This window comes from Lissotriton vulgaris, chromosome 3_2 (genome assembly GCF_964263255.1).
Source record: "Lissotriton vulgaris chromosome 3_2, aLisVul1.2, whole genome shotgun sequence".
Classification (NCBI taxonomy): domain Eukaryota; kingdom Metazoa; phylum Chordata; class Amphibia; order Caudata; family Salamandridae; genus Lissotriton; species Lissotriton vulgaris.
Window position 1 is genome coordinate 178,210,208 of NC_141690.1, and position 26,916 is coordinate 178,237,123.

Consider the following 26,916-nt stretch of genomic DNA (forward strand, 5'->3'; position numbering starts at 1 on the left):
CTCGGCTCATTTAGGTAGGCGGGCAGTACCTTGTCTATACGTCATTCTCTTGGTTATATCTTCTTCAATAACAATGGTGCACAGTTAGAAAGATTACAGTCCCTTTGAAAATATGGTTATCCAATAATGAACATTTGACTAGTAATTGTTCACATATGTGGTACAGTGAATGTATTTAGTTAGAACACATTTGTATTTGTATCATTATCGATTGATTGATACATTGACATAGGTTGGTTATGTGTATATTTATAGTACAAGACACTGATTGATTGTTAATAACAAGAAGAATTGTATGCCTGTGAAATACAATTATTTAAAAAAAAATTCTCATACATGCATAAAAAGCTCAATCAAATCTTGAGTCAGTAGTTTAATTACAGTTTGGAAAACAGTTTTATTTCCAGTAGGAACAGTGCTCACTACCAGTAGTTTCTCAACTACTGTTCTTTTTTGTTCACACATTGTGTAGCCAACACATTTCTGTAGTGTAGCACCCTTGGAGTAAATTGTTTAAGTGTTATTCAATGTTCGAGTGCACCCCTGACCTTCTTTACACTTTTTCTCACAGCGCCATGTTCCCTCTCAACCTCTGTCACTCTGTATGTCAACCCTTCTAATTATCTCCTGTTTCCTTCATAACCTTCTCAATACTGGTAGTCTTTTTGGCTAGTTCTGTATGCATATTATTGATAGAATGTAGGAGTGTCGCCTCACCTGGGGAAAGGCCAGAAACATCACTACGCTCCACAGCTGTTCAACTTTTACCTTTGTTCGACAGAGCCATGTAGGTTAAAAAGTCTTCCTTGGGCCTTCTTCTGTCAGCCCTGATATTTAGGGAAGCTCCCTGTTTAATATTTCACTACAACATTCCATCCAGTTGGGACTGGTAAACAAGCCTCTCCAGAAGTACCAGTGCACCACCAGATATACACTGTCTGCAAGACTGATCTCTCATCCATTGAATCAGCAATAAGGGGTGCAGTTAGCTAGTCAGTACAGCATCTGCCGCCAAGTATCTCAACTTGCCATGTATTCTAGGCCACATAGTAAGGGTATTGCCATAACACAGATAGCTGCAGCGCTTGCGAAGATCTACTTTTATCCATCTTGTAAGCTTGTTTATTGTATGGGACTAGTGCTTCCCAGGACATTGGGATTCTCACCACTTGCACCTGTGAAACAAAGGGTTATCACTACCAAACCTCTAGCTTCCACATGTGCGTGCCAAGGCAAAGTGTTTTGCCTGCTCCCAGCTGTTTAGAATCCCTAGGAAAGACACTCAAGCTAAAGATCAGGCCTTTAGCAGATGAATTAAGACGGCACTGCAATATTGTTCACCCACCAACAATTTCCCCACCACACTTCTTGGCCTTGTCAGAGTCAAGGTCTGCCTCATTTGTCTTCACTGAGTGAGGGGAGGATTTCTCTATGCTCACTGAAAATCCCAATGCGTATATTGATTTAATCACCTGAACTACACTGTTTTGGTATTGCCTGAACGAGTTTGCCTTCACCAGACAGGTACACATGTATCACTTGTGGCCTCCTTGTGCTCCTGATCCCAGACCAATGTGGTTTTGCTGTGATCCCATCGGTCTGCAGTTGCTTGATGTGCTCCTTCTGAAAAAGACCAGCTTGCAGCACTCTAATTGCTTTCACTGTGTCATTTTCCTTCTTTATTACTGCAAGGATTCATCCATCACTGCCCAATATACTGTCCTCCCCATAGAGCATGTTGAGTATATTGCTTGAACGTAAGTTGTGTAATGAGAGATCCTAAGCCAAGCATGCCTCCTTATTGTGGTGCACGTGCATAGCTTGTCTGCAACAGAAAGGATTTTAGACACGTGTTTGTGGAAGAATTTCAGACACGTTTGTGGTTGTCTGCCAATCTTGGATGTCTATGTCATCTTCCCTAACTGTTCTTGTAAGTGGTAAATTAGCCTCTCACTATCATCCTGTAGTTGGTGGCCAAATCCACTGAGAGATACCTGGAGGCAAGGGTTGTGATGGGTAGGAGACAGGTTTCTCCTCCAGTGAGTCTGCCTCCATATCCTACTTTATCTTCCTCCTTATGTGAGCCCTCTTCTTCTGGGGTTCATCACCTTAATCATAGCAATGATCATGTTGCTCCTCTCGTCAGTCTGGAGTTACAGGGGGTGTATCTTGATCTATGGTCATCATATAATTGGGTCTCTTTTCTGGAGTCTTAAAAGATATTCTATAGGACTTCAAGGCATCAAACCTTTTTTGCAGCCATGCTGCCAATCCAGCCTCAAGATGACACGCTTCCTTCCCCTTCTTTTTAAAGAGTATGGCTTTTGTTTCCCTTCATTTTCCCTTTCTCCAATCCCCTATGAGAGTCGATACAGAGTGTGAAGGTTTGTCCCCACTGGTATCTTTAGTTTCCAACCCTGTCAATACTTAAATATCTACTGCGATTTGCTTATCTTTGAGTCTGCTTTTCTTGGCTAGGGCACAAAAAGATCTCACTGCACTGTGGGTGTATGCTTTTTTGGCATCAACAAAACTTTTCTTGCCATTTTTTCTAATGAATCCCTAGTCTCTAAATCCGCTGATGCCAAATCCCTATCATTAGATCTTTGCTGCTCTCACTGGGTCTGTTCTGTTTCCTCCCAAATTTCTGATTTGCTATCTGATAAACCCAAGTCTTACAGGGCTACATGTTGCGCTTGTGACATCACAGAACATGACCAATGATGTCTTCTCTCTACTGCCTGGTTCGTGGCAGAAAGGGCTTGCATGTCTGTAAAAACGTGGAGAAACAGCAAAACAGTGGAAGCAACCTCAGACTATAAAACAGCCATCACAGCACACCACCAACTCATCAAATCTACAAGGAAAGACTTCATCCAAGACATAAACCTCTCCAACTCCAAGGAACTCTTTGCCATCATTCAGGATTTCGCCAATCCGAACAGCGAAACAACCGACGTCCCTCCCTCCCAAGACCTCTGCAACAAACTCAGCGCCTTCTTTCACCTCAAGATCAAGACGCTCTACGACAACTTTGTCGACCAAGACTACTGAAGCGCCAGAACTCCCTCCCCTAATTATGCCATTCCACGGACCCTTCCCACTTGAGCCCCTCTCACCACAGAAGAGACCTTAAAGACAATGAAGAGCATCCACTACAGGGTGCCTTCTGACCCTTGCCCGCCGAACATCTTCCACAGGGCCACCACAGCAATCGCACCCAGGCTACGCCGCACTACCAACTGCTCCCTCGAGACGCCACATTACCGACAACTGGAAGTGCGCTGAAGTCAATCCACTCCTAAAGCCCTCCAGAGACCCAACAGACCTCAAGAACTTCAGACCTATCTCACTGCTTCCTTTTGCCGCCAAAGTCACCGAAAAGGCCCTCAACGCCCAGCTAGCACACTGCATAGAAACCGACAGCATCTTAGAAACCTCTCAATCCGGATTCCTCAGCAAACACAGCACTGAGACTGCCCTCCTCGCCGCCACCGACGACATCTGCGCCCTCCTCACCCAATGCCACACAGCAGCCCTCATCCTACTGGACCTATCGACAGCCTACGACACTGTCTCCCACCACACAATAGCCACCAGGCTCCACGACGCTGGCATTCAAGGAAAAGCCTTAGACTGGATATGATCTTTCACCAGAACAGAACACAGAGTAAGACTCCCACCCTTCCTCTCAGAACCGACAGAGATCAAATGTTGAGGACCCCAAGGACTTCCGCATGGTACAACACCTACTGGCTCTTTGCCCTCGGAACCCCCCACCCCAGCGGGCCACGCACACAACCTTGGCATCATTCTCAACTCTTCATTCGCCATGAAACGCCAGATCAACCCTGTACCCTCCGCACACTTCGGAATTTGTTCAAGTGAACCCCCCCCCCCATTCCAGGAAAATGGTCACCCACAAACTCATCACCAGCAGACTGGACTACAGCAACACTCTCTATGCCGAAATCAACAATAAAATCCTCTGCAATTTCGAAACCATCCAGAAAGCCGCAGCCAGACTCAACATCCCACATCACCCAACACCTCCGCTGGCTACAGGTCGAAAGAAAAATAACATTCAAGCTGCTCACACACACCTACAAAGCCCTCTGCAACACCGGACACCAATACCTCAACGACCGAATATCCTTCAGCCATCCCCAAGAGAAACCTCCGATCGCCCTAGCCAACGTCCCTCCTTTCCACAGGACCAGAGCAGGTGGAAGATCCTTCTCCTACCTCGCAGCCAGGATCTGGAACAAACTCCCACTTCACCTCCGACAAAGCCAGACACTGCATCAATTCAGAAAGGACCTCAGGACCTGGCTCTTCGAATGACCCTAATGGAGCTGCTCACACCCCCTAGTGCCTTGAGACCCTCATGGGTGAATAGTGCACTCTCCAAAACCCTGATTGATTGAAAGTCCTTGGAATTATGCTCCTTTGGAAGGTACAGATTGCAAACTAAATGGATGGCCTTCTGTGCCAATATTAGCTAACAATTTGGGCAGAATCTAAAAGGAAAAGAAAAGTATTTTTACCACTTCTGGTTGTTAAAAGTCAGAAGAGACCTAGGATTAGTCTGCAGCCCCAACTATGCATTTTGATATCTTCCTCCTCCCTATCATCCACCTCCTCCCTCTCCCTTGTCACAGCCTAAATAAATAACCAGTTTCATATAGTTCCCAGTACTCAATATGTACTTAGATAGTTTTACCTTTAAATTTCTTTTCTCACTAATTTTGTTGTTATCAGAAGTGTTTTGAGTTAGGCATCTTAACTCCGATGTGGTTTGTCGTGCTCTGTTGTTTCTTTACTTAGATATGCGATATACTCAGTTCCTGCCTCTCCCCCTTTTCCTTCTCTCTTTTTTAAAAAAAAACACACTTCTTTTACGCTAATAGGAATATCTTGATTGGTGGGGTAGAGTTTTATTTAAATGTTTTTTCTTCTCCTACTTTCTTAGGCCGGATCTTGGCCTTGGGTTAGTGCCCGCTTTCTACTTCAGAAGTACTGCCTGGAGTTTCTTGAATACTTATTGGTTTCAAAGCTTTTTAACATATCAGGTAAATTCATGTCATTTGGGGCTTCTTTTGCTTGAAGGAGATCCCTGGCTAGGTATACGCATCTTGACACAGTGGTCCTTTTTATGTCTATTTTGCAGACTGTCTGTACACCTGGAAGGACCCCCATTTGGATGCCTTTCCCTAAAAAGGTGTGTTTATCCTAACCGGCCGCAGGTTACTGTTGTGACTTTTAATTCTTTATGTTTTTAAGTTTGAAATATTTTTAGATGTTACATCACGAGAAGGGAGTATAAGATTTATAAATAAAGTTTCTTCCTCCTTTTTTTTTTAAATCAGACTATAATACCATTTCTTCTTATGAAACGTTGACTGTGATCGATTTTTACCAGACTCAGTGGATTTAAGTTAGATATGTACCTTTGATTCGTATTCTCTAGTGTTCCCCTAATATATTTCTTTAATTGCATTTTCATATTATATGTTTGCGCTTTTTCATTTAGACATATTACATCTTGACAGTTGGAGGAATTTCTTTGGTTTTATTTGAGCAACCCGGGAACGTGACTACAGTAAAAGTCTTTTCTATTCTTCAGATCTACTTACTGCCAACTCTGTTATATTTTTGTTTGATGAAATATTGGGCGGAGTATGTGAAATTTCCCTTATTTTTGCCCCCCCTTTATTAGGTATTATCACTGTCTACTGGGATCCCTTCGGTGTACATGATATAGCTGTACTTACAGCACATGAGAACCTAATAGTTCTCTCCTTCAAGAGGGTTATTACCCTGAGAAGGTGACTCTACATCTACTTCTGTCTCCATTCTTTGGATTTAGCTTTTAACTGGATGACTTGATATACGATTTTGGCCATGGTCTGATCCTTTAAAGTGATCTTTTTCCATTTTTAATAATACTCTCCAATGGCCTATTATTTCTTTTGCGTTTTCTTTTCACAAGATAGCTGGGATGATTGTGTAGCCCGAAGTGTATCATCATCTATTCTTTATAAACTCTTTGAATGAGAAACTTTCCAGGGATGTCCTAATGGTCCTATATCCAGGATTACGTTTAAAGAAGTGTTTACTTATCCTTTTTGATATTGAGAATTTTTCCTTTTATATTACTGTTTTGATTGTTATTGTGTTTGGTGCTTTTTCTCTCCCTTTATTAATGTATTAATTAATGTTTTTGTTATTATACCTCTGTCTATGTATATATATATATTTTTGTGATGTCTATATGTAAGAAATATTTATAATATTGTCTTATTTTTGTATTTTTTATTTGGTTGCCTTGTGATAGATGTTCTTTCGGTATGTGCCATATTTCTTTTTCATGTATAAGTCAAATTTCTTGCCCAATTCTCTTATTTGTGTATATTTATGTTGGTATTCAGTTTACTTTCAGCCCTGATGAATTTCTCTCTGAGAACGAAACACGTTGGCTGAATTGCGGTTTTTCTGTGAATCATTTATGAAATTTGACTAATAAAGAACTTTTTTGAATACTTCAGAGAAAATTACTGGATATTCTTTAAATTCCTGCACACACCATTCAAGCAAATAACCAGTTTTTTTTAGTTTTTCAGTGAGGATCTCTACAACTCAGAGTCTCTTCCATTCTTCCTCATATTTCTTACTTCAAGGAGGTCGGCCTGTAACATGGAGACAGTACCTCACTGGTCCACTCAAAACCTTTTGATTTTTTTAATAGATATGTTCCTCTCTTAAAAACACTAGCAATTCCTCCTATGTTGACTTACAAAGAAATAAAAAAATGAGGTCAAAGGCCTCTGGAGATGGGGTTTGGTTTTTAAGGAGTGTCTAGAGTGAAGATTTGGAATATGGAGTAATGATTATTATTGGATTATAAACAGAGTATTAATGACCTATTTGCCCCTTTTTTTCGTCACTGTTGACAATTAAAGGTGCTTTTGGGGTTTCTGGTCTACAACACTTCTACGATTCTTAGCACCAAGTACTTCCTATAAACTCCTACAGCTTTTCAGGGAACCAATATTTAAATTGAATTTATAGCAAGCCCTACATTTATTGTCTGGAGTCTTTGGCGGTACAGGATAGAGTGGAGTTTCTCTGACATGAGGCAGATTAGTGTTTGCTACCAGGGATCTTCTGGACATAGTTGACTCAGCGTTCTGCATTTGCCTCAATCCCAAGATAGCATATTTACAAAACAAACAACATTTTCTTAAGGATACAGCGGTTCACAGGGTATTGAGCACACATGTCTAGTGTCTGTATTAAGTCACAGAATGCCAAGACGAATTTTAATATCCTTACTCATTTACAGTTGGACGGCTACATTATTTCATATATTAATTGGGGTTTTCTACCTAACAATGGAGTATTACATTGACACTGGTCAGGTATAAGAAGGTCAATCACTCCTGCTTTCTCATTCTGATACTTATAGTTTTGTTATTGATGGTACAAAAGTAAAATTGCTAATCCCAGATTGGATGCAGTGGTAAAGGGGGTTCTCACTCCAGTGCAAATGGAAAATGGTGCTGTGACGTCACTACTAGCCCGTCAAAAATAATGATGAGTAGCTGCCTAGTTATTTAATTTCAGAAGTGTTCTGATGTCAGAATTATCTTGTAATATGATAGAAATGGTACCCTTTCCCACACCAGTCAAACACAGAAGATGAAAACAACAGAAATGAAACAAAACCTAATCTAGCATCTCACACTCTAGAAACACTGAATTTAGCATTATTAGCAATAGTGAATATGATAGACCAATCGCAGTACTAATTGTGATAAACTATCAATGCCACATTGTGATGTGCAAAGTTATAGACATTAATTGTGGCACTGCATTCAATATCATTGCTCTATATTTGTATTGTTTTCTTTGTTCAGTCTTTCAGTCGTTACAAAATGTTCTTCCCCACAACTCACCTACATACACACTAAGTGACTAAAATTAATTTCCGCTGAGTGAGCCCGGTCTACCTCTGTATAATCTGTGTGCTGATCCTCACAGTCATTGGGGAGTTGCAATCATGGCATTCACAAAACCTCTGAGGAGAATTAGTCATACCAGTCAGTATCGAAAACAGTTTTGAGCTGCACAGGATTTGCCTGGCCTATAGTAGACATCACTATTATCACAGTGCTGTCGCCATAAGACAAACAATCAACAAAGAGAAAAGCTGCAAAATGTGAGGCATTACAACCAGATAGCATGAGAATTGATATGTATTCCTGAGAAAGCATTATGTAGAATTATATTGGTGTTGGGTAAAAGGTCAGGCAACTATTGCCCTGTCAAACCTGAGCTAAAATTTCATTCATGTAGACTGCCTCCACTGATCTGTTCTGCTGCCGAGGAGAAACACTATAAATTATCTAGTTATTTAAGACACTTACATCGCATTACGATGTGATGTGTGTGCCCCTGAAAGTTCAAGCTGAGGCATCCGGATAAATAAACAAAATGATCACAGCTGTGAGGAGGGCAAGCACTTTTTTTGTGGAAGCACACAACCTCTGCCCAATAAAAACATGTACTCCTGGATCCTAACATGTGGGCAGAGACATAGGCCCTCTCCTGGTGATTCTCAATTTCACATTTTTGTTTGGCAGTAGCTGCGCTGTCAAGCCAGACCTTAAAAATGTAACCTTGCTCCTGAAGAAGCCCACACTGTGCCTGAAAGACCATCGAAACCAGACAAGTTTCCAGTACACCCTATAACTTGATAACATTAGAACAGATTGTAATATATAAATCCCAAACAGTTTGCAGAACAAGCTTATATATCATGAGATATAATCACGTTTTGCTTCATAGTATGCTGAAGCACAGATCTGGTCCCTTGTTTGGCAGAAGAAGGAGGATCTAGATCACTACAGCTCTTAGACCTGGGCAGCGCTCAATCCATCTGATCAGTGTTCGACACAATCAATCCTTTTCTGTTCTGTTGCCGAGACCGATCCAGATTCGCCTTCAAGCACACAGCACTTTGCTGGAAAAAATCCTTATTGTCAGGACACAAGAAGTTCAAATCTTTCAATTCACCTTATAAATCCACAGATTGACCTATAAGGTGCCCTAGCATTCTGTATTGTCCGTCACTGGTTTAATTGTTATGTCTGTTCACTACTAAAACTGATAAAATGCTGTAATTTATTTTCTTAATGCCACTGAGAATCTTTTGAGTCCAAACAATCACAGCGCAGGATCAAAAAATATATTCACATTTTAATCCACTTCCACAGACCATTAACACCTCACCCATTATCTGCAGTCATTAGTAGCAGACGTTCATATGTTGATTAGAATGGCCATCACTCAAAAACAAACGGATCTGACAGACAAAAGATGGCAGAACACAGCTGCAGTCAGAATTTATAGTACTGCCTTTTAGAGCAAATATAAAGCCTTCAAATTTCCAATGTCCGACAACAAAGCCAGATTTTTTCCCCCCCCAAACCTCACAAATAATTATTTTAGGATTCTTTTGATTATGCAAAGTGATTCTGAGTTCAGAACTTACGCTTCCCAATGACATCACATAATCTGTTGACGAAATGCCCATTTTTCAAAGGATTTTCAGGGGCTCAATTTACAAAATGAATCAGATTGACGAACATCTCAAAATTAGTAACTTCTAGATGGACAATTATAACTTATAATATGTTAAAATTGTTAGGTATGCTGAATGACAATATTAGCAATGGGTGTGTTTAATGTTCTTGTCTGAATTGCATTCAGTTCGGGCAAAGAAACATTTGAGGTCACACAAATAGATAGAAACGTTTTCAGCAAGGAAGGTGAAAGAAAGTGCAAAACCAGTCTTAAATATCTAAATCTAAAGTTTATTGCATCGGAAAGAAATGAGCACAATGCAAGTAAAATGTCTACAAAAAGACATCTACAAAGTAAAGAGTGGAAAAGGCAAATCTACAGTTCGATGATTAGAAAGGAATTTACAGCATGCATAAAGTAAAAAAAAGGTTTATCTATTTTGTGCACATTTTTTAATCAGCTCTTCGGGTATTCCACACCTTGCGTTTTTTAACTTGAAAGGACGAGGACATCATTTCGAATGTCATAACGTGATGTGTTGTGGTGGTAACGGACGTGTGGAACCTAAAGGATATTTACAATACTCTAAAGGAAATGCCAGAGGTATGGATTTTAAATAAGTAAACAGTTTATTAGTTAATTGCTAATCCAATGATAACAAAGGTTACGAGGCTGAAAGGCCACTAAAAACGTGTCACTCAGGCTTGGTGTGTGTCAGATGTTGCCCTACTCTGTGAAGGCTTGCCTCTCAGTTGCATAAGTGTGAAATACCTTTCGGAGACCTAAAAACACAGTACAGATTTTAGACCGTAATATATACAACATGCATGCATGCATAACTTATGCTCATTGAACTGCATATCTAAGATCAAAGATGAAAAACATTTGTAGAATACTATACAATGATTATATAATGCACACGAGATCACAGGAAGAAGAATTAGGAAAAGGTAATTACAACAGTAATTTTTAGCAGGTAATCAGAGGAATGTACTGACAAGTCATTACCAGCACATCTAATACAGTACAGACAAGAAATGGCTGAATTAACAGTAAAATGTTAGGCAAATGCACATATGATCAACAGGAAGAGCTTCAATCACAGAAATGTCGTCATTAATTAATGTTGCGATGTAAAATAAAAGTAAAAAGCCGCAGTAAAAAGATTTTTGTTAAATACATTCATAAGAGGATCTGGCACTTTTGGCTAAAGCTTGTATCTTCGCCTTTTATAACTGTACTTCAAATTTGTGACTAAACTACCAACAATATTAGTATGTCCAATCACTAATGAACTCAAAGAAAAGGGTGCCAGGAATGATCCACTATCAGTGCTGAAAAAAACTGCTGCAAAATGTGGCCTGCATAAAGAGCGTGAGAGGTAAAAGCTTGGAGCCTGACTAAATAACAAGTTCCATAATTTTTACATGTTATTGCCATGTATATGAGTGACAAAACTAGAAGGTCTAAAAAGTTCTTTAAACTATTTTGGAAGCAAATACATACTGTATATAAATAGTGTAAAAAAAGTACACAGTACATCAAATTCACAAGTCTATGTGCAAAATATAAGCATTAGTTCTCCACAGGTTTAAAGGGAGTATGTAGTTGCTAAGGGCAATTATGCTAGAAGTTATGGGGTATGGTAATTCTGTTTTCCTACGGTGTGACCTCAATAAAACCTTCAAGCTATTAAGCCCAGATTTCTGAAGCTCAGCTACCATTACTGAGCCTTAATAGTGTGCTAGTGGCAAATTATAGGAACCCCATCTCCCATATCAATTCAAACATTTTGTAAACACTTCCCATTTGCATAGCTACATCTGCTTGATACAATCGAAGGCTGTATCACTTGCATCCAATGATGCAACCAACTGATTTACTACACCTGCTGGAAACAGATGTACTTTACCATTTCAAATGCGCACTTTCTTTTGATATTCTTTCCACAGGAATAACCAGTATCAAAGAGTACCAAAACATGTTTGAGAGACTGTGGTTCACAGTGAACAATCATAACTCAACAAACACAACAGGTTTTTTCCATGTGAGAGTTTTAAAGTGAGTTGCACCAAATCCTAGGGTTATGGAAACTAGAAAAGATTCAATCTGGCAGTATCTATAAAATGATGGACACAGCAGAGTTTCCCACTTTTTGCCAATGATAGATCTCTTTTATGTGGGGTCCACCACACAAACTGCTCACAGAGCAAAAGGTTATTTACTTAAATGCAAATTCTTCCTTTAGTGTTTAGTAAGAATACAGTTTAACGCAAAGTCTAACATTTACAAAACATTTTACAAGGCAACTGGGTTGGTATACATTTTGCCTACAGTCATAAAAAATAAGTCTATATTTATAAGGCTACTGAAACCTATTTGAATGATACAAAAATAAACCATATCTCTCATACAAAATCAAATGTAAGGTGCAAATAAAGGACCACAATGAAAATAGGTGCAAAATGCTGCTATTGTACAAACTGAAAGGATTATCAAGAAAATAAAGGCACACAAAATATTAAAATCTAAAAATACCTGATGTAGATCTTTGACATCCTGAAATATTCTTATTATCTGCTAATGGGCTTGGGGGTGGATAGTTGGCTTCTATTAATTTACTGAGATTTGAAGGTGGTGTTGGCGGTGGTGGCAGTAAAGTGCTATTAGGGCTAGTAATATCTCCTTCAGCCACAAGGGTTAAGTCTGCTATATTGTCATCGTCTATGGTCTGTATATTTTCAGTTGAAAAATCTCTGGAATTCCTTTCCCACCTTGACGTAGTGGATTCCTGTATGTGTGGAATGGGTGACAAAGGTGCACTGAAAGGAGCACTGTGAGTTTTCTTGTTAGGGGGCAACAAAGCAGTCTTTTCTCTCTTCCCCGTGTGATCCGTTCTTGTCGTGGAATATTCGGTACAGTTCTGTGAGGATTCAAGCTTTCCACGCTGCTGTGTTAAATGTGGTGTTCTGTCTTTGGGATCACTTTTTATAATCCTCTGGTTACTGCTCTTGGAATCTGATGGCTTAGAAGAAGTTGGCTTACCAGGGACTAACCTCAGAAATTCTGGTAGAACAAGGTCTTCCTTTCGAAGTAACCCACGCTGATCCTCTGCTCTGTTACTCTGAGCTTTAGATATTAATTCAAAAAATTCTAGTAGGAAACAAAGTTTAATGATTAGTGTTAGCTTGTATTTTTCAAAATGATTTCCATAGGTTGTCATAAAATAAATGTAGGTTATAAAGAATTAAATAATGTCAATATAACCCTGGTTTCTAAAGAACTTGCGAGTTCTATCTTCTTACCACTACTCACATATATTTCAGTAACACCCTGGATGTTTAGGCTAGGTAGAAATGAAGAAAATGTTACTAACCTGCAACTAACAAAAAGTTGGTTATATAGCACTCATTAAAAAAAACGTAAGATCTACAGACCAATATGCCCCAATCAGTATCATGACTGGCCTTTTTTTACAAGACAAAACAAATGTCGTATTATGTGAATGGCATCTACTGAGCACACCAACAACTGGTGATATAGAACACTCAAACGAGAAATAATGCGGCTACTCAAGACATGGCAACTCCTGTTTAAAACGCTATATCTCAATCTTTTCAAATGTTCCAGTGGTGTAACTTGCCCTAACTAAGCACATCCGAATTCTTTGGCCCTTAAAATTACATTTCACTTTGAAGAAAACCAACTTATATGAAGTTATGGCAGCCACAAGTCATGAGAGTACAACTTTGAGCAGAGATGGACGCTATAGTTGGTACCAAAATATTTGTTGTTCCTTGGGCTGAATAACTCACTCAAATATGCAACTTACTACATTCTCTAATCGACTATTTGCCCCTTCATAAAACTTGCTGAGTACGGAGGCCACAGATGAGTTACAAGTGACTATAGAAGCTACTTCAGAACATTTTGGAAAAAGATCATGGTGGGTCAGAATCCAATTTTATCAATAGATTGTCATTCTCAGTAATACATTAAGTAGCATCTCTACTGGTAAAATCGGAGAACCACTCATCTCCAAACAGGCTTTAATATTTCCATATATTACAAAGGCTTCAAAACAGCTCACAATAGAAAACATAATAAAAGGGAGAGGAGTCTGGCCATGGTACATGGTACGAATCGCGTACAGCCAGTGTTTTTCCAGTTTTATTATCGTTGAACAAACGTCTCCTTCCCAAACACAAAAAATGAATACACAAATTAGTTAAAAACATGGCATCTTTCTTATTTTCTGGATAAGGACAGATGGATGTAGGAAATGACCAACTGCCTCAATTCACTTTCTAACATGGAGCTGTTCCATAGAAAATTCATTAGGTACGATCTTGTTGTATATAACATTAACTGACAGAGTTGCAGCTAGGTAGCCATGCCCAACTAGGGAGAGATTATGCAAGAAATCCCATCTATATGTGCGAAGAAAAAAAAATACTTTAATAGTACATTTTTCAGCTCACTCAGCCATATTTATGTAGCGACCCAAATGATGCACAACTGCCAAGTGGTAATATCACTACCCAACTGAAGAGAGCTACCCAACGAACATGGGGGACATGTCAGCTCGATCCTACCCACAAGGGAGTGGTCCTCTGTGGCCATCTTCCGCAATATAGATTGAGTCACCTAGAATCATCCAGCGTCATAGTAAAAATTTAGACCAGCAAAATAATCAATTACGGGGGCTGCAATTACTATTTGGGAGTTAGGAATTTGTATTGCTAACATTTAATATATTTTTATTGCATTTGTTCAAACCAAGGTAAGACATAAATATGACTTACCCTCTGCTTCATCCAAATTAATCTTTTGATGTGTTCTTCTGCCCATCTTTGCAATAGGGTCATCTCGCTTCGATATTCGAACATCCCTAGCAGCTTTAGCATTTTCTCCTTTAAGCCTAATCGAAGAAGATTTACCCAAAGTTCTTTCCTCCCCCTACAGCACAATAAAAAAAATAATGCAAAAATGTTCTAAAGCAGCTTTGCAAATTACAAATATTAGAGCGTTTTTAAATATGTAATTTGTTCTACTTATCGATAAACAGTGCTGACCAAGCAAAAACTGGCTACTGCGTTTCTAAATTAAAGTTTAAACACAAAACAAATTGGTATAAAAGGGCTAGTTGGTTTAAACAAAAAAAGTCTACAAAGAAAAGCAAATAAATATATCAAGAACTTTGTTAATTATACTTTCCTCTTCTAGAGGTTAATTCAACAAAGTGCATGCTCACATTCTGCAGAGCAAGTGACCAGATTAATGTTTTATAGGGAGTTATAAAAAGTAGAATCTGCAAATAAACAGTTTCCTTTGAAGCCTGATTCTATGTAAAAACGATGGCAGTGCAAAATTAAAATTGGCAGCGCTCAAACTCGATGCAAAATGGGAGCTTAAAATAACTAAACGTGATGAAAAGTATCTGACATAAAACAATGAAAACCACAATATCTACCTTGATTTGAAGGACGAAAATAAATTCTCTATCACAGTATCAGTAACGAACAAGTTACTTACCTTCGGTAACGCTTTTTCTGGTAGATACTATATCTGCCTGTGGATTCCTCACCTTGTGAATATCCCCCTTGCGCCAGCAACATTCGGAAATTCTTTTTCGTAGCCTCGCGCCGACGTGGATAGGACGTCACAGAGACACGGCTCCGCTCGCGACTCCGCTGACGTCACCGACGCCTACAATAGGCCCACGCCGGCGTGATGACATCAGTTCCGCCTTTTTTCCGTGCCATCGAGGCACACGGACGGACCAATGACAGTAGATATATACAAAACAATATGTACAGTATGCGATAGTCAAGGCAAAACACACAGTGTAAAGCAAATGCAGGAAGCAAATGAAACATTTCCTAGACATCAAACCAAATATACATTACAGTACAATAACTCTGGCATAGAAGAGTGGACAACGGGGAGGCGGGTGGGTCAGTGAGGAATCCACAGGCAGATATAGTATCTACCAGAAAAAGCGTTACCGAAGGTAAGTAACTTGTTCTTCTGATAGATACATCTGCCGTGTGGATTCCTCACCTTGTGAATAGAGTCCCACAGCAGTCCCCACTCCCGGAGGAGGGTGTCCACTCTTCTAAACCAGGAAATCCTGAAGGACAGAGCGCGCAAAGTGGCCGTCCCTCCTGACTTCCGTATCCAAGCAGTAATGCTTCGCGAAAGTATGGAGGGAAGACCAGGTTGCCGCCCTACAAATGTCCTCCACAGGAACACCTCTAGCTAAAGCAGAGGTAGATGACTTAGCTCTAGTGGAATGAGCCCTTATACCCTCTGGAGGCTCCTTACCGGCCAAAGAGTAGCAGATCTTTATGCACAGAACGATCCATCTTGATAAAGTCCTTTTATGGACCGCTCTTCCCTTCTTGCAGCCAGCAAAGCCAATGAAGAGTTGATCGTCCAAGCGACAGTCTCTAGTTCTGTCCAAATAAAAAGACACCGCCCTCTTGGGGTCCAGACGGTGCAACCTCTCCTCCTCCTTGGAAGGGTGTGGGGGAGGATAAAAGGTAGGGAGGGTAATGGATTGACCAAGGTGGAAAGGAGTCACCACCTTAGGAAGAAAAGCAGCCCTGGTCCTTAGAACCATCCGATCAGCATGTATGGTCAGGAACGGGGGCTTGGAACTAAGAGCTTGAAGCTCACTCACCCTCCTTGCCGAGGTAATTGCAACTAGGAAAACTGCCTTAAAGGTTAAAAGCCTCATAGGACATTTATGAAGAGGCTCAAAGGGAGAGCCCATCAAAAAAGTCAGAACAAGATTCAAGTCCCACTGAGGTACAATGAAAGGGGTAGGAGGAAACTTATTTACAAGACCCTTCAAAAATCTCAGGACAACAGGTGACTTAAAAAGAGAGGGCTGATCAGGCAAGCAAATGAAAGCTGACAGTGCCGAAAGATAGCCCCTAACTGTGGCAACTGCCAGCCCCTGTTGAGCCAAAGAGAGAGCAAACCGGAGCACATCTGATAAATGGGCTCTCAACGGGTCAATATCATTCTCACCACACCAAACAACAAACCTAGACCATCTATAAGAATAGACAGTCTTAGTGGAGTCACGTCTAGCAGACAAAATGACATCCACCACATCAGGTGTGAGAGAATAGGAAATCAGGTTGCCCCGTTCAATCTCCAGGCATGAAGGTGCAATGTCTGGAGGTGGGGGTGTAGAACCTGCCCCTCCATCTGAGAGAGGAGGTCTGCCCTGAGAGGGAGACGGAGCGGCGGGTGAGAGGAGAGGTGGAGTAGATCTGTATACCACACCCTTCTTGGCCAATCCGGGGCGACCAATATAACTTGGGCCCGGTCTTGGCGAATTTTCCTCAGAACCCGAGGAATCAAGGGTATGGGAGGAAACGCGTAAAGGAGTTGACTTCCCCAACACAACTGAAACGCGTCCCCCAAGGCTCCTTGCATCGGATACTGGAGACTGCAGAATGACGGGCAGTGAGCATTCTCGCGAGTGGCAAACAGGTCCACCCGAGGGGTCCCCCACGTCCGAAAAACGTGACGAACCACCTCTGGATGAAGCCTCCACTCGTGGTCGGCAGAGAACTGCCGGCTGAGACTGTCCGCACGTACGTTCAGAACTCCGGCCAGATGATTTGCCATCAGGCAAATCTGATGATCCTGAACCCAGGACCAGAGACGCAGAGCCTCTCTGCAGAGACACTGCGACCCCACTCCTCCCTGCTTGTTGATGTACCACATCGCGGTCGTGTTGTCCGTCAGGACTTGGATCGACTGACCGCGAAGGGAAGGGAGGAAGGCCTTGAGCGCCAAACGTATGGCCCGCAACTCTAGAAGGTTGATGTGAAGCAACCTTTCCTCTGGAGACCAAAGACCCTTGACCTCCAGATCCCCCAGGTGAGCACCCCACCCTAGAGTGGATGCATCCGTAATCACCGTGGCCACCGATGGAGGTAGATGGAAAGGCTTCCCTTGCGACAGGTTGCCTTCCACGCTCCACCAAGACAGATCCGCTGCAGTTTCTCTGGAGATCTTCACCGACTCCCCGAGATCTCCATTGTGCTGATACCACTGCCTGCGGAGACACCACTGGAGTGCCCTCATGTGCCAGCGTGCATGGTTGACCAGGAGAATGCAAGAAGCCATCAGACCGAGCAGGCGAAGGACCTTCAGGACTGGAACGACCGCTCCAGGGTAAAACAAAGGAATCATTTCCTGTATGTCGCGAATCCTTTGAGGAGGAGGGAATGCACGACAAACAGTAGTGTCCAGTACGGCACCTATGAACAGGTTGCGCTGGGAGGGCACCAGGTGAGACTTGGGTACATTTATCGAAAAACCCAACCTGAACAACAACTGAGTTGTCTCTTGCAGATGATGGAGCACCTTCTCTGACGACTCCGCTTTGATCAGCCAGTCGTCTAGATACGGAAACACAGGTATCCCCGATCTCCTGAGATGCGCTGCCACCACCGCCATCACCTTGGTGAAGACTCGAGGCGCAGTAGTAAGACCAAACGGAAGGACCGCAAACTGGTAGTGCTGTGACCCAACCGTGAAACGGAGATACTTCCTGTGCGACTTCAGGATTGGGATGTGGAAATACGCATCCTGCAAGTCGAGCGACACCATCCAGTCTCCTTCCATCAACGCTTGAAGAACCTGAACAAGGGTGAGCATCTTGAATTTCTCCTGCTTCAGATAGAGATTCAAGATCCTGAGGTCCAGGATAGGACGAAGCCTGCCATCCTTCTTGGGGATCAGGAAATACCGGGAGTAGCATCCCTGACCCCTTTCCTGCTCTGGGACCACCTCTATCGCACCCTTTCGTAACAGAGTTAGAACCTCCTCCTGCAGAAGAGACAGATGTTCCTGGGTGCAAAAACCTTGACAAGGAGGGTAAACAGGGGGGAATTCCCGAAAGGGAAGGGCATACCCATTTTCTACAAGATTGAGAACCCAAAGATCTGACGTAACCGATTCCCAATCCTGTAGAAAATGGGTAAGCCGACCCCCAACCGGACCCACATGATCCTGAATAGCGGATCTAGGGCTGCTTTTCTGCGGCAGGGGGGTTGGAAGAGGTGGAGGAAGAGGAGGGCTGACGTCCACGAGGACGCGCTCTTTGCTTTCCCCTGTACGATCTGTACATTGAATTTTGCTGCTGCTGCTGCTGTTGCTGCTGCTGCTGTTGGCCTTGCCGAAAATTCCGAAAGGAGCGACCAAAGCCCCTGAACTTCCTGCCGGAAGAAGCGCCCCTGATCTGGAGGCCCAAAGACTTCGCTGTTGCCCTGCAATCCTTGAACCGCTCAAGAGCAGCATCCGCCTTTTTCCCAAAGAGACCTGAGCCATCAAAGGGGAGATCAAGCAGAGTTGCCTGAACATCAGCCGAAAAGTCCGATGACTTCAACCAGGCAGATCTCCTTGTCGCAACAGCGGTGCCCATAATTCGAGCCACAGAGTCAGCAGTGTCCAGACCACTTTGAATTACCTGGCGGGCAGCCGCCTGAGTGTCATTGATCACCTCCTCAAAATCCTTTCGGCTTGCTTCAGGAATTTTAGGGGCCAGGATACGTAAGGAGTCCATCAGGGCATGAACATACCTCCCCATTAGGCATGTGGCATTAGTAGACTTTAAGGCCATACTGGCCGATGAAAAGGTCTTCTTTGCCACCTGGTCCTGTTTCTTAGCCTCCTTCTCACAAGGAACCTGCGGAAAGGCACTAAGACCCTTCTTCGAACAGGCAGCCTGAATGACCAGGCTCTCCGGCGAAGGATGTGAAGAGAGAAAAGCCGGGTCCTCAGGAGCGGCCCTGTACCTCCTTGCAACACTCTTAGAAACCGCAGGGGCAGACAAGGGTTTCTTCCAGACTTCCATAATAGGGTCAGTCAAGGCATCATTGAAAGGAAGTAAAGGCTCAACCACCGAATTAGGAGAATGTAAGACTTCTGTGAGGAGGTTTGACTTGAACTCCACTGTAGGCAGAGTCAATTGAAGAAGCTCAGCAGCTTTTCTCATTACTAGATGGTAAGGCTGAATATCCTTAGATGGAGCACCCGAGCCTGAGGGCAACTCCCACTCTGGAGAGAAATCAAGGGTCCCGGAATCCGCCAACTCCTCAAAACAGCTCTCCTCTAGCTCACCTTCTTCAACGTCAGACTGAGAGCCCATATAACTCTGCTCCTCCAGAAGGCGCTGTGCTTCTCTTCTGGATCTCTCCTTAACACGCCTCGCAACCGGATCCACCAGCGGCTTCGACGGATTCGGGGCCGGCGCCGGTATCGAATCCGACGGCACAGAAGAATGCCCTCGAGGATGACCAGGAGCAGGCGAAGTCGGAATCGACGTCGACGACTTCGGCGGAGCCGGGAAATGCCAATGCGGCGCCGGAGCCGGCATGTAGGGCATAAACGGAGCCGGAGGATAGGAGTGAGGAACTCCCAGGCTGAATGCCAATGGACCCGTGGGGCCCGAAGGCGCACCAGAGGGGTACCATGCCCTCGAGAAGACACCATACATTGCGTTAAGAAACGCAGAAGGGTCCTGGCCTGGAGCGGGAAAGGGCGGCTGAAAACCATCAGGCCGGTCCTGAAGAGGGATCGGATTCGGCTCTTCGACAGGCGCGGAATCCACATCCTCCCGGGCCTCTTCCTCATCACGGGCCGGGGACGGCGCCGGAGACGGACTCGGAACCGGGGCAGCTTTCGGAGCCGGAGATGGAGATCGCCCACGCGACTCAGATGGTGAGGCCTCACCTTCATGCTCGGAGACTTCGAGGGTAACCACCTTCGAACGTACCTTCTTCGGTGACCTCGACCTCGAGCCCGACTCCTTACCAGACCGGCGTCGGGACTCATGTCTCCTCTTCTTGTGCTTTTTCTTCGACTTCGAAACATGATCCGACGCCGACTTCGAAGACGACCTCTCTCGAGAAGCAGATCTCGACCTCGCCCTGGACCTCGACCTCGCCTTTCGAGAACGAGACCTCGACGACTTCTCCTTTCCAGCTTTCACCTTCGCAACCAGAAGTTTGGCTTCTCTCTCCCTCAGGGCCTTCGGATTCATCTTCCGACATGAAGAACAATCCTCCACATCATGGTCGGAACTTAAGCACCAGATGCAGTCTTCATGGGGGTCGGTAATGGACATCATTTTACCGCACTCCCTGCAGGGCTTGAATCCGGTCTTCTTAGATGACATTTTACGAAGAAACTGGATACAGAGAAGCAGAATTAACCAACAAAATGGCAACAAGGTACCAAAAGGCTACAGAGATTCCCGATAACCGTTAGCGTCGACGACGCGGAAAAAAGGGAACTGATGTCATCACGCCGGCGTGGGCCTATTGTAGGCGTCGGTGACGTCAGCGGAGTCGCGAGCGGAGCCGTGTCTCTGTGACGTCCTATCCACGTCGGCGCGAGGCTACGAAAAAGAATTTCCGAATGTTGCTGGCGCAAGGGGGATATTCACAAGGTGAGGAATCCACACGGCAGATGTATCTATCAGAATATTGGGTTAACTTTATGTCTCATGAATGATTTCATTATGATGCGGTGTCTGTAAATACATGTGCATATACTGTACAACGCATTTTTTCATCAGCACTGTGTGAGGAAATCTTAGATAAAATGGCTCACCAGTGCTAGTCACTAACTAATCTCAACCTTCATTACCGATGAGCAAGTTTACTCTGTTCAATGTATACCTTATTCTGAAATGTGTGCTTTTGTTCTTTTTAAAGATGCATTTGCTCCCTACAAGTGCGAATTAAACACTTCATGTATATAATTATATGTGTACGCACTTGTCTAATACTTGGTATCAATGCACGTAGCTGATTAAATTCAGTGAATATGAACTTATTAAAAGCAATGTATGGATATGACTAAATGATGCAATGTCTACAATCATTCTAAGCAGAAAATGCTGCAATGTGTGTCCTCTAACTTTAGATTCTTCATTCAGGGTTTACATGCCCAAACTACTCCCCCCCCCCCCCCCCCCCAGAGGCACACCTCCACACAGTGGGTTTCTGAAATTCACAACTATAGAAATCTAAAACCAAAGAGCTGATGCCAGTCTTATGTCTTGAACCGTCAAGAGATAGCACGGGAAACATGTTCCAGGTTACAGTTATTTTCAGAAAACAATAATTCTCCAGGAACGTATCCTCCCAGATACTCCTAATTCTTAGAATTATCTCCAGGCACTAGGACTGGCCTAAGCAATACCTACATTTTTAATTTTAAATGACCTCTCCTCTCTAAAAAGCATTTCTGTGATTCAACTGTCATTAAAATTTCCTGCGATGGAAAATAACATTTTAAATCTACAGCACAGGAAGAAAAAAGTTAACGGCATATTTAAATGGAGTTTCTAAAGACAGTGGAACAAATGACAGGTTCTGAGGCACCAATTTTCTTCAGTTCTTTTCGCCATATATTAGTTGTAGGAAGCTGGTTCTGTATATACTATACCAAAATGAGGTATATTGTGCAGAGTCCAGTGGAACCCCATAAGTAGGCAGAGGTAAAAGTAGATGCCACCTTACTCTTTATTTGTGGTAGTGTGTGTGAGCAGTAAGGCTTTATCAGAAGGTAGTGTTAAGCATTTGTTGTACACACTCAGGCAGCAAATGATGTCACAACTCGAAGACTAAACTCAGATCAATTTGTTAGATAAAAATAGTATTTCGTTATTTTATTTCTAGAACCAAGCCAAGCCTGGTGCAGGTAAGTGAAATAAATGCTTTTCATAATGTCATGCAGTGTTTTACAGTTGAATGCAGGTTCAAATGCAGTTGGTTGAATTCAATGTAAGTCAATATTTCGAAATTACTTCTCAGTTACTTTACAGATTACCATGTACGTAACTTTTTTGGGTTACTTTTCAGATTACTTTTGCTAATCAGTGTGATATGCTTAGATATCACACTGAAACATCTCCTAGACAAAAGGTAAGTAATTCACTTTTAGTACGTAGGCAATTTTTCAATGTTCCATACAAACCAACTCCACACTTTTCAAGGAAAAAACTGTCAATTTATTCCTATGGAGAAAAATTGAGTTAACGGTTTGCAGGTAAGTACAAGTTGGTGGGAGTTGGTATTCTGAGGTTAGAACCAGGGTTACCCCAGGGTCTTCTGGAGGTGACCACTGTTTGGAAAGGCAAGTTGGGATGCCTGGGGATGCTGGGATACCGTTGGTTGAGCCACCCAAGGCCTTTGGATGTCGGGTGCAGGGGTGTCTTTAGGCATCGGGTTTTCTTACCAGCTGCAATCGTGGGGGTTCTCCAGAAAGGGGCTGCAGGCTTCACTTGGCGATTCGAGGCAGGTCAGAGATTGCAAGATCTCAGGTCAGGTTCGCCTTCTCATGGTGTTGGGCCATCAGGCCGTAGGCGTCGGGTGCAGAGTGGTGAAGACTCAGGGTTTTGGCTGGGGCCAGAGTCTGTGAGTGAGCAAATCCGGTGCTCATGGGAGACAAAGTCTTGGGTTTTGGAAGGTAGGGCAGGTCTCTCGGGTTCTTGAGGCTGCTGGCTGCAGGACACACCGGGATTTCTCCAGAGCAGGTTCGAGGTGGTGGCTGGTCTGTAGGGCTCGGGCGAAGTCGGTGGGCGTCTTCATCTTCTTAGTTTCAGCATGGCTTCTTCGGTCCTTTTCATCTTGGTCGGTTTTTGTCTGAGGAGGCAAGGTTCAAGGATGCCCCCAAATACTAGATTTAGGGGCGTTACATGTAAGTATTGGACCAATGGGTCTCGTCCTTGGGGTGGGTACACTCCCTATTATGCCATCCTCCATTGGGAGGGGGACATATGCCTCTCTCTGGTTGGCTGAGTCCCGCCATCTGCAAGATGGCAGAGACTGAGAGTTGTGCTTAACCTCGCCTCCCCCACCTGAGGGGTGGAGTTGGCAAAGGTAGGCACACCTCACTTGGTTTTCCCACCGATTCCCTTGCCCAAAGTGGGGGTCAGAACCGTTGGGAGCCAGTTGCTGGAAGCAGCAAAAGGGAGGGGTAGCTCACAAAAGCGGCAAGCCTTTGCGGCCTCCCCTTCGTGGACCCTGCCAATCCTGGGGGAGGAGGCTTGGCACCTCGTCCCAGGATGTGCATTGTTTCAGACCCCCCAGAGCAGCAAGCTCTCGACCCAGGGGTCCAGAAACATGTCTGGTGGTGGCAGCTGGCAAGCAACCCTCAGTCAGGACACTAGTGTTGGGTCGTTTTTCAGGGTGCGTCTCTAAAATGCCCTTTGTGTTCATTTTTCATTAAATCCCACACTGGCATAAGTGTGGATTTAATGTGTTGAGAAGTTTGATACCAATCTTACCAGTTTTCAGTAAAGCCATTATGATACTGTTGAGCTCGTAATGACAAACTCCCAGTACCATATACTCTTAATGGCATTACTGCACTTACAATGTCTAAGAATTGGCTTAGACACTGTAGGGGTACAGGGCTCATGCACTCAACACTGGTATAGTGCACCCAGCTAGAGGGGGGGGCTGACCTATGCCAGGGCAGTAGGTTGTAGGCATGGCACACAAGGATGTGTGCCATGTCGACTCTTCACTTTGTTCTCCACCAAAACACGCAGCCTGCAAAGGCAGTGTTTGTGTAAAGGTACAGGGCATCTAATGGTGGCGCAATAAGTGCTGCAACTCTTAAGAGACCTTCCCTGGCCACAGTGCCCTTGGTAACTATGGTACCATTTAAAAGGGACAGACCTGTGGCCAAAGAGTGCCAATTGGGTTTTGTCTCAATGCAGTTTAGGGAAAGAACAGGACCTGTTTGGCAGGAACCCAGGGCACACTCAAAGTACATCAGCAGTTTGGGAAAAGTTGGGGCACTTTCTTACACTAGTATGAAGTCAACCTTGATTGAGGTGAGGATGACAAGGTTGGTAATAAATCGGGAGAATAACTCACTGAAGCATTTACGTGCTCGCTTCCTGCAAGGGAACCCCTTCCCGTTCATTATGTTAGAATAGATTTCATAGGAGTGCTATGAAAAAACAAATAGTAACGGCGTGAAAATTACAAGTGAAACTACATCTTTTCTCCTAAAAACCCCCCAGAAAGGATGGATTAAACTGCTGAGATATATAGCAATTCACGCGGTCTCTCACACACACACATTTTATATATGTACATACACACACACATACATCCTCCAACCATAATTGAGGCATAATCATTAAGGAGGAAAGACCCTCAGAAATAACAGAAGCACTGTTATGGCACTAAGAGGGGTCAAGTCAGAAACAAAGCAAGTCAGAAAAATCAAGAGAGGTGCCACAGCAGTGTACATCATGAAACGGTACTAATGCCCACCCAGAAAGATTTGATAAACATCTCAGGTATCAAACTGACATTACTCAGGCTTATCTAACAGGAGCAATGCAGCCTGCAATGACACTGGTCCACCGTGCTGCAAATACCGGAGGTCATGGAATAAGTATCTTGACACCTCTGTTGGTTCACGTAAGCCCTGCTCTTTCTAACCACTGGAAAAATGTAAAGAAAACGGTTCTTTGGGAAAAGCATACATTCAACTAAAATCTGACTGAATAAGAAGCTCTTAAGAAGAACTTGTGTCCATTCACTGCTCCCATTTTAGGAGCTACTTTTTTCTTTGAGTTTGATCACTTCACACGAGGGCTCGTGTTTTCACTCGCTCTGTCTTGTCTCTTAGTTGCATCTTTCCCCCTTTCACCCACCCCATCTCAGCCCCAGCCAGATCGCTCTCACATCCAAATGCTGCTTTATCTGTGTAAGAGTCACGTGCAGGAAAACATTAGAAGAAATAATGTACATTTTCTTCTCATTTGTTTTACAACACTGAATTTATTGAACGCATCGTGAGGTGTTATCGTCAAAAAAATGTATTCCCTTATCGTCCCCTCCCTCACTTCCCTTCATTACAACATTGAGGCATCCCTGCCTCACCAGACACCCATGCCACATGATTTAATAACAAATAAACCCTCCTTTTTTCCTTCAGTTTTTTTCTTTGTCTCTTCAGGACGCGCTTGCCATGCGTCGGCCGTAACCAGTGCTGCGGTCCTTTTCTTTTTTCATTTCAGCATGCCCTGTATTCGCTGGAGGAAAGGGAAGCATGCTTTTCATTCTCGGTTTCTGCATTTAGAGCTCATCAGGCACTGCGGGGTCTGCCCGATCAACGTGGTGGCCAGGATGCGCTGTGTAAGGGTAGACACAGTGCGCTACTAGCCAGCGTTTGTTGCATGCCAGGATTACAGTGTTTGCCAGTTCGCAGTGGCTGGGGTTGTGCATCCAGGTTGGCGACCTGACAGGAAGACTGCAGCAATTGGGGGACAGCAAGTCTCCTCTGCAAGCATATTTTTACCTATACAATAAGGACCTCGTGTGAGGTCATTTTTACTTACTTTTGCTGCTATTGTGTGCATTGGGGATTGGTTGTTTATTCAGCAGTCGTTGTTATTGGTATGACTGGCATGCAGTTAAATTATATTCCTTTGGATTGGTTTCCTATGGAGTTTTCTGCCTATCAGAAGGGGGCAGCCTCTTCCTTTGCCATTGTTGGTAATGTAATGTAATGTAACTAGGTACTTGTAAAGCATGCGGCTACTCCACAGAGTGTCCCGGGGCTTAAGGACAACGAGACAGGCAGTATGCACAAAAACAGGAAGGCCTAGAACTCATGTTGGAATAGCCAGGTTTTTAGTTTCCTCCTTAAGGCAAGAAGGTCCTGCACCTGTCTTAGCGAAAGTGGCAAGCTATTCCATAGCAGTGCTGCTACCACTTGAAAGGATCGGCCACCCATATATGAGCGGGAAAACTTTGGGATGTCATCAGGAGCTGTACTGAGGACCTCAAAGTCCGTTGTGGGACATAGTGCTGAATCATTTTCTGATGTAAAGGGTACAGTATTATGAAGGGCTTAAAGGGCCAAGACCAGAGATTTAAAATGGATCCTCTTCTGGACCGGTAGCCAGTGTTAGGATATCAAGTGAGGGGTCATTCGCTCCCTAGGGCCTACCATGAGAATAGCTGTGGCAGTCTCATTCTGGATCACCTGCAAGCGACTCAGTAGATAGTCGGGGAGGCCCAGATACAGGGCATTGACGTAGTCCAGCCTTGCTACAATCAGGGCCTGGACTACCGTCTTCCTGTGTGGGACTAGGAGAAGGGGAAGAACATTCCGTAACATTTTCAATAGCCCAAAGCAGGTGCTGGCCACAGTTTGAATCTGAGCCTTTATGGACAGGTCCGAGTCCAGATTGACCCCAAGGTTCTTTATGGTGCTAACTGAGGTTACAGGGGAGGGACATATCCTGTCGCCAACATTGGC

General features: G+C 43.5%; 1 protein-coding gene across 6 annotated transcripts in view; it reads right to left on the reverse strand.

Annotated features, from left to right (window-relative positions):
• RGS12 (regulator of G protein signaling 12) overlaps positions 1-26,916 on the reverse strand; it is a 691,597-nt gene that overhangs the window by 73,351 nt on the left and 591,330 nt on the right. For all 6 annotated transcript variants that reach the window (XM_086964151.1, XM_086964150.1, XM_086964152.1 and 3 more), the window contains 2 exons: positions 14,394-14,547; positions 12,127-12,741 (listed from right to left, as the gene is read on the reverse strand). In XM_086964151.1, coding sequence (XP_086820277.1) covers positions 12,127-12,741; positions 14,394-14,547 — 769 coding nt within the window. The remainder of the gene's footprint in view (positions 1-12,126; positions 12,742-14,393; positions 14,548-26,916) is intronic.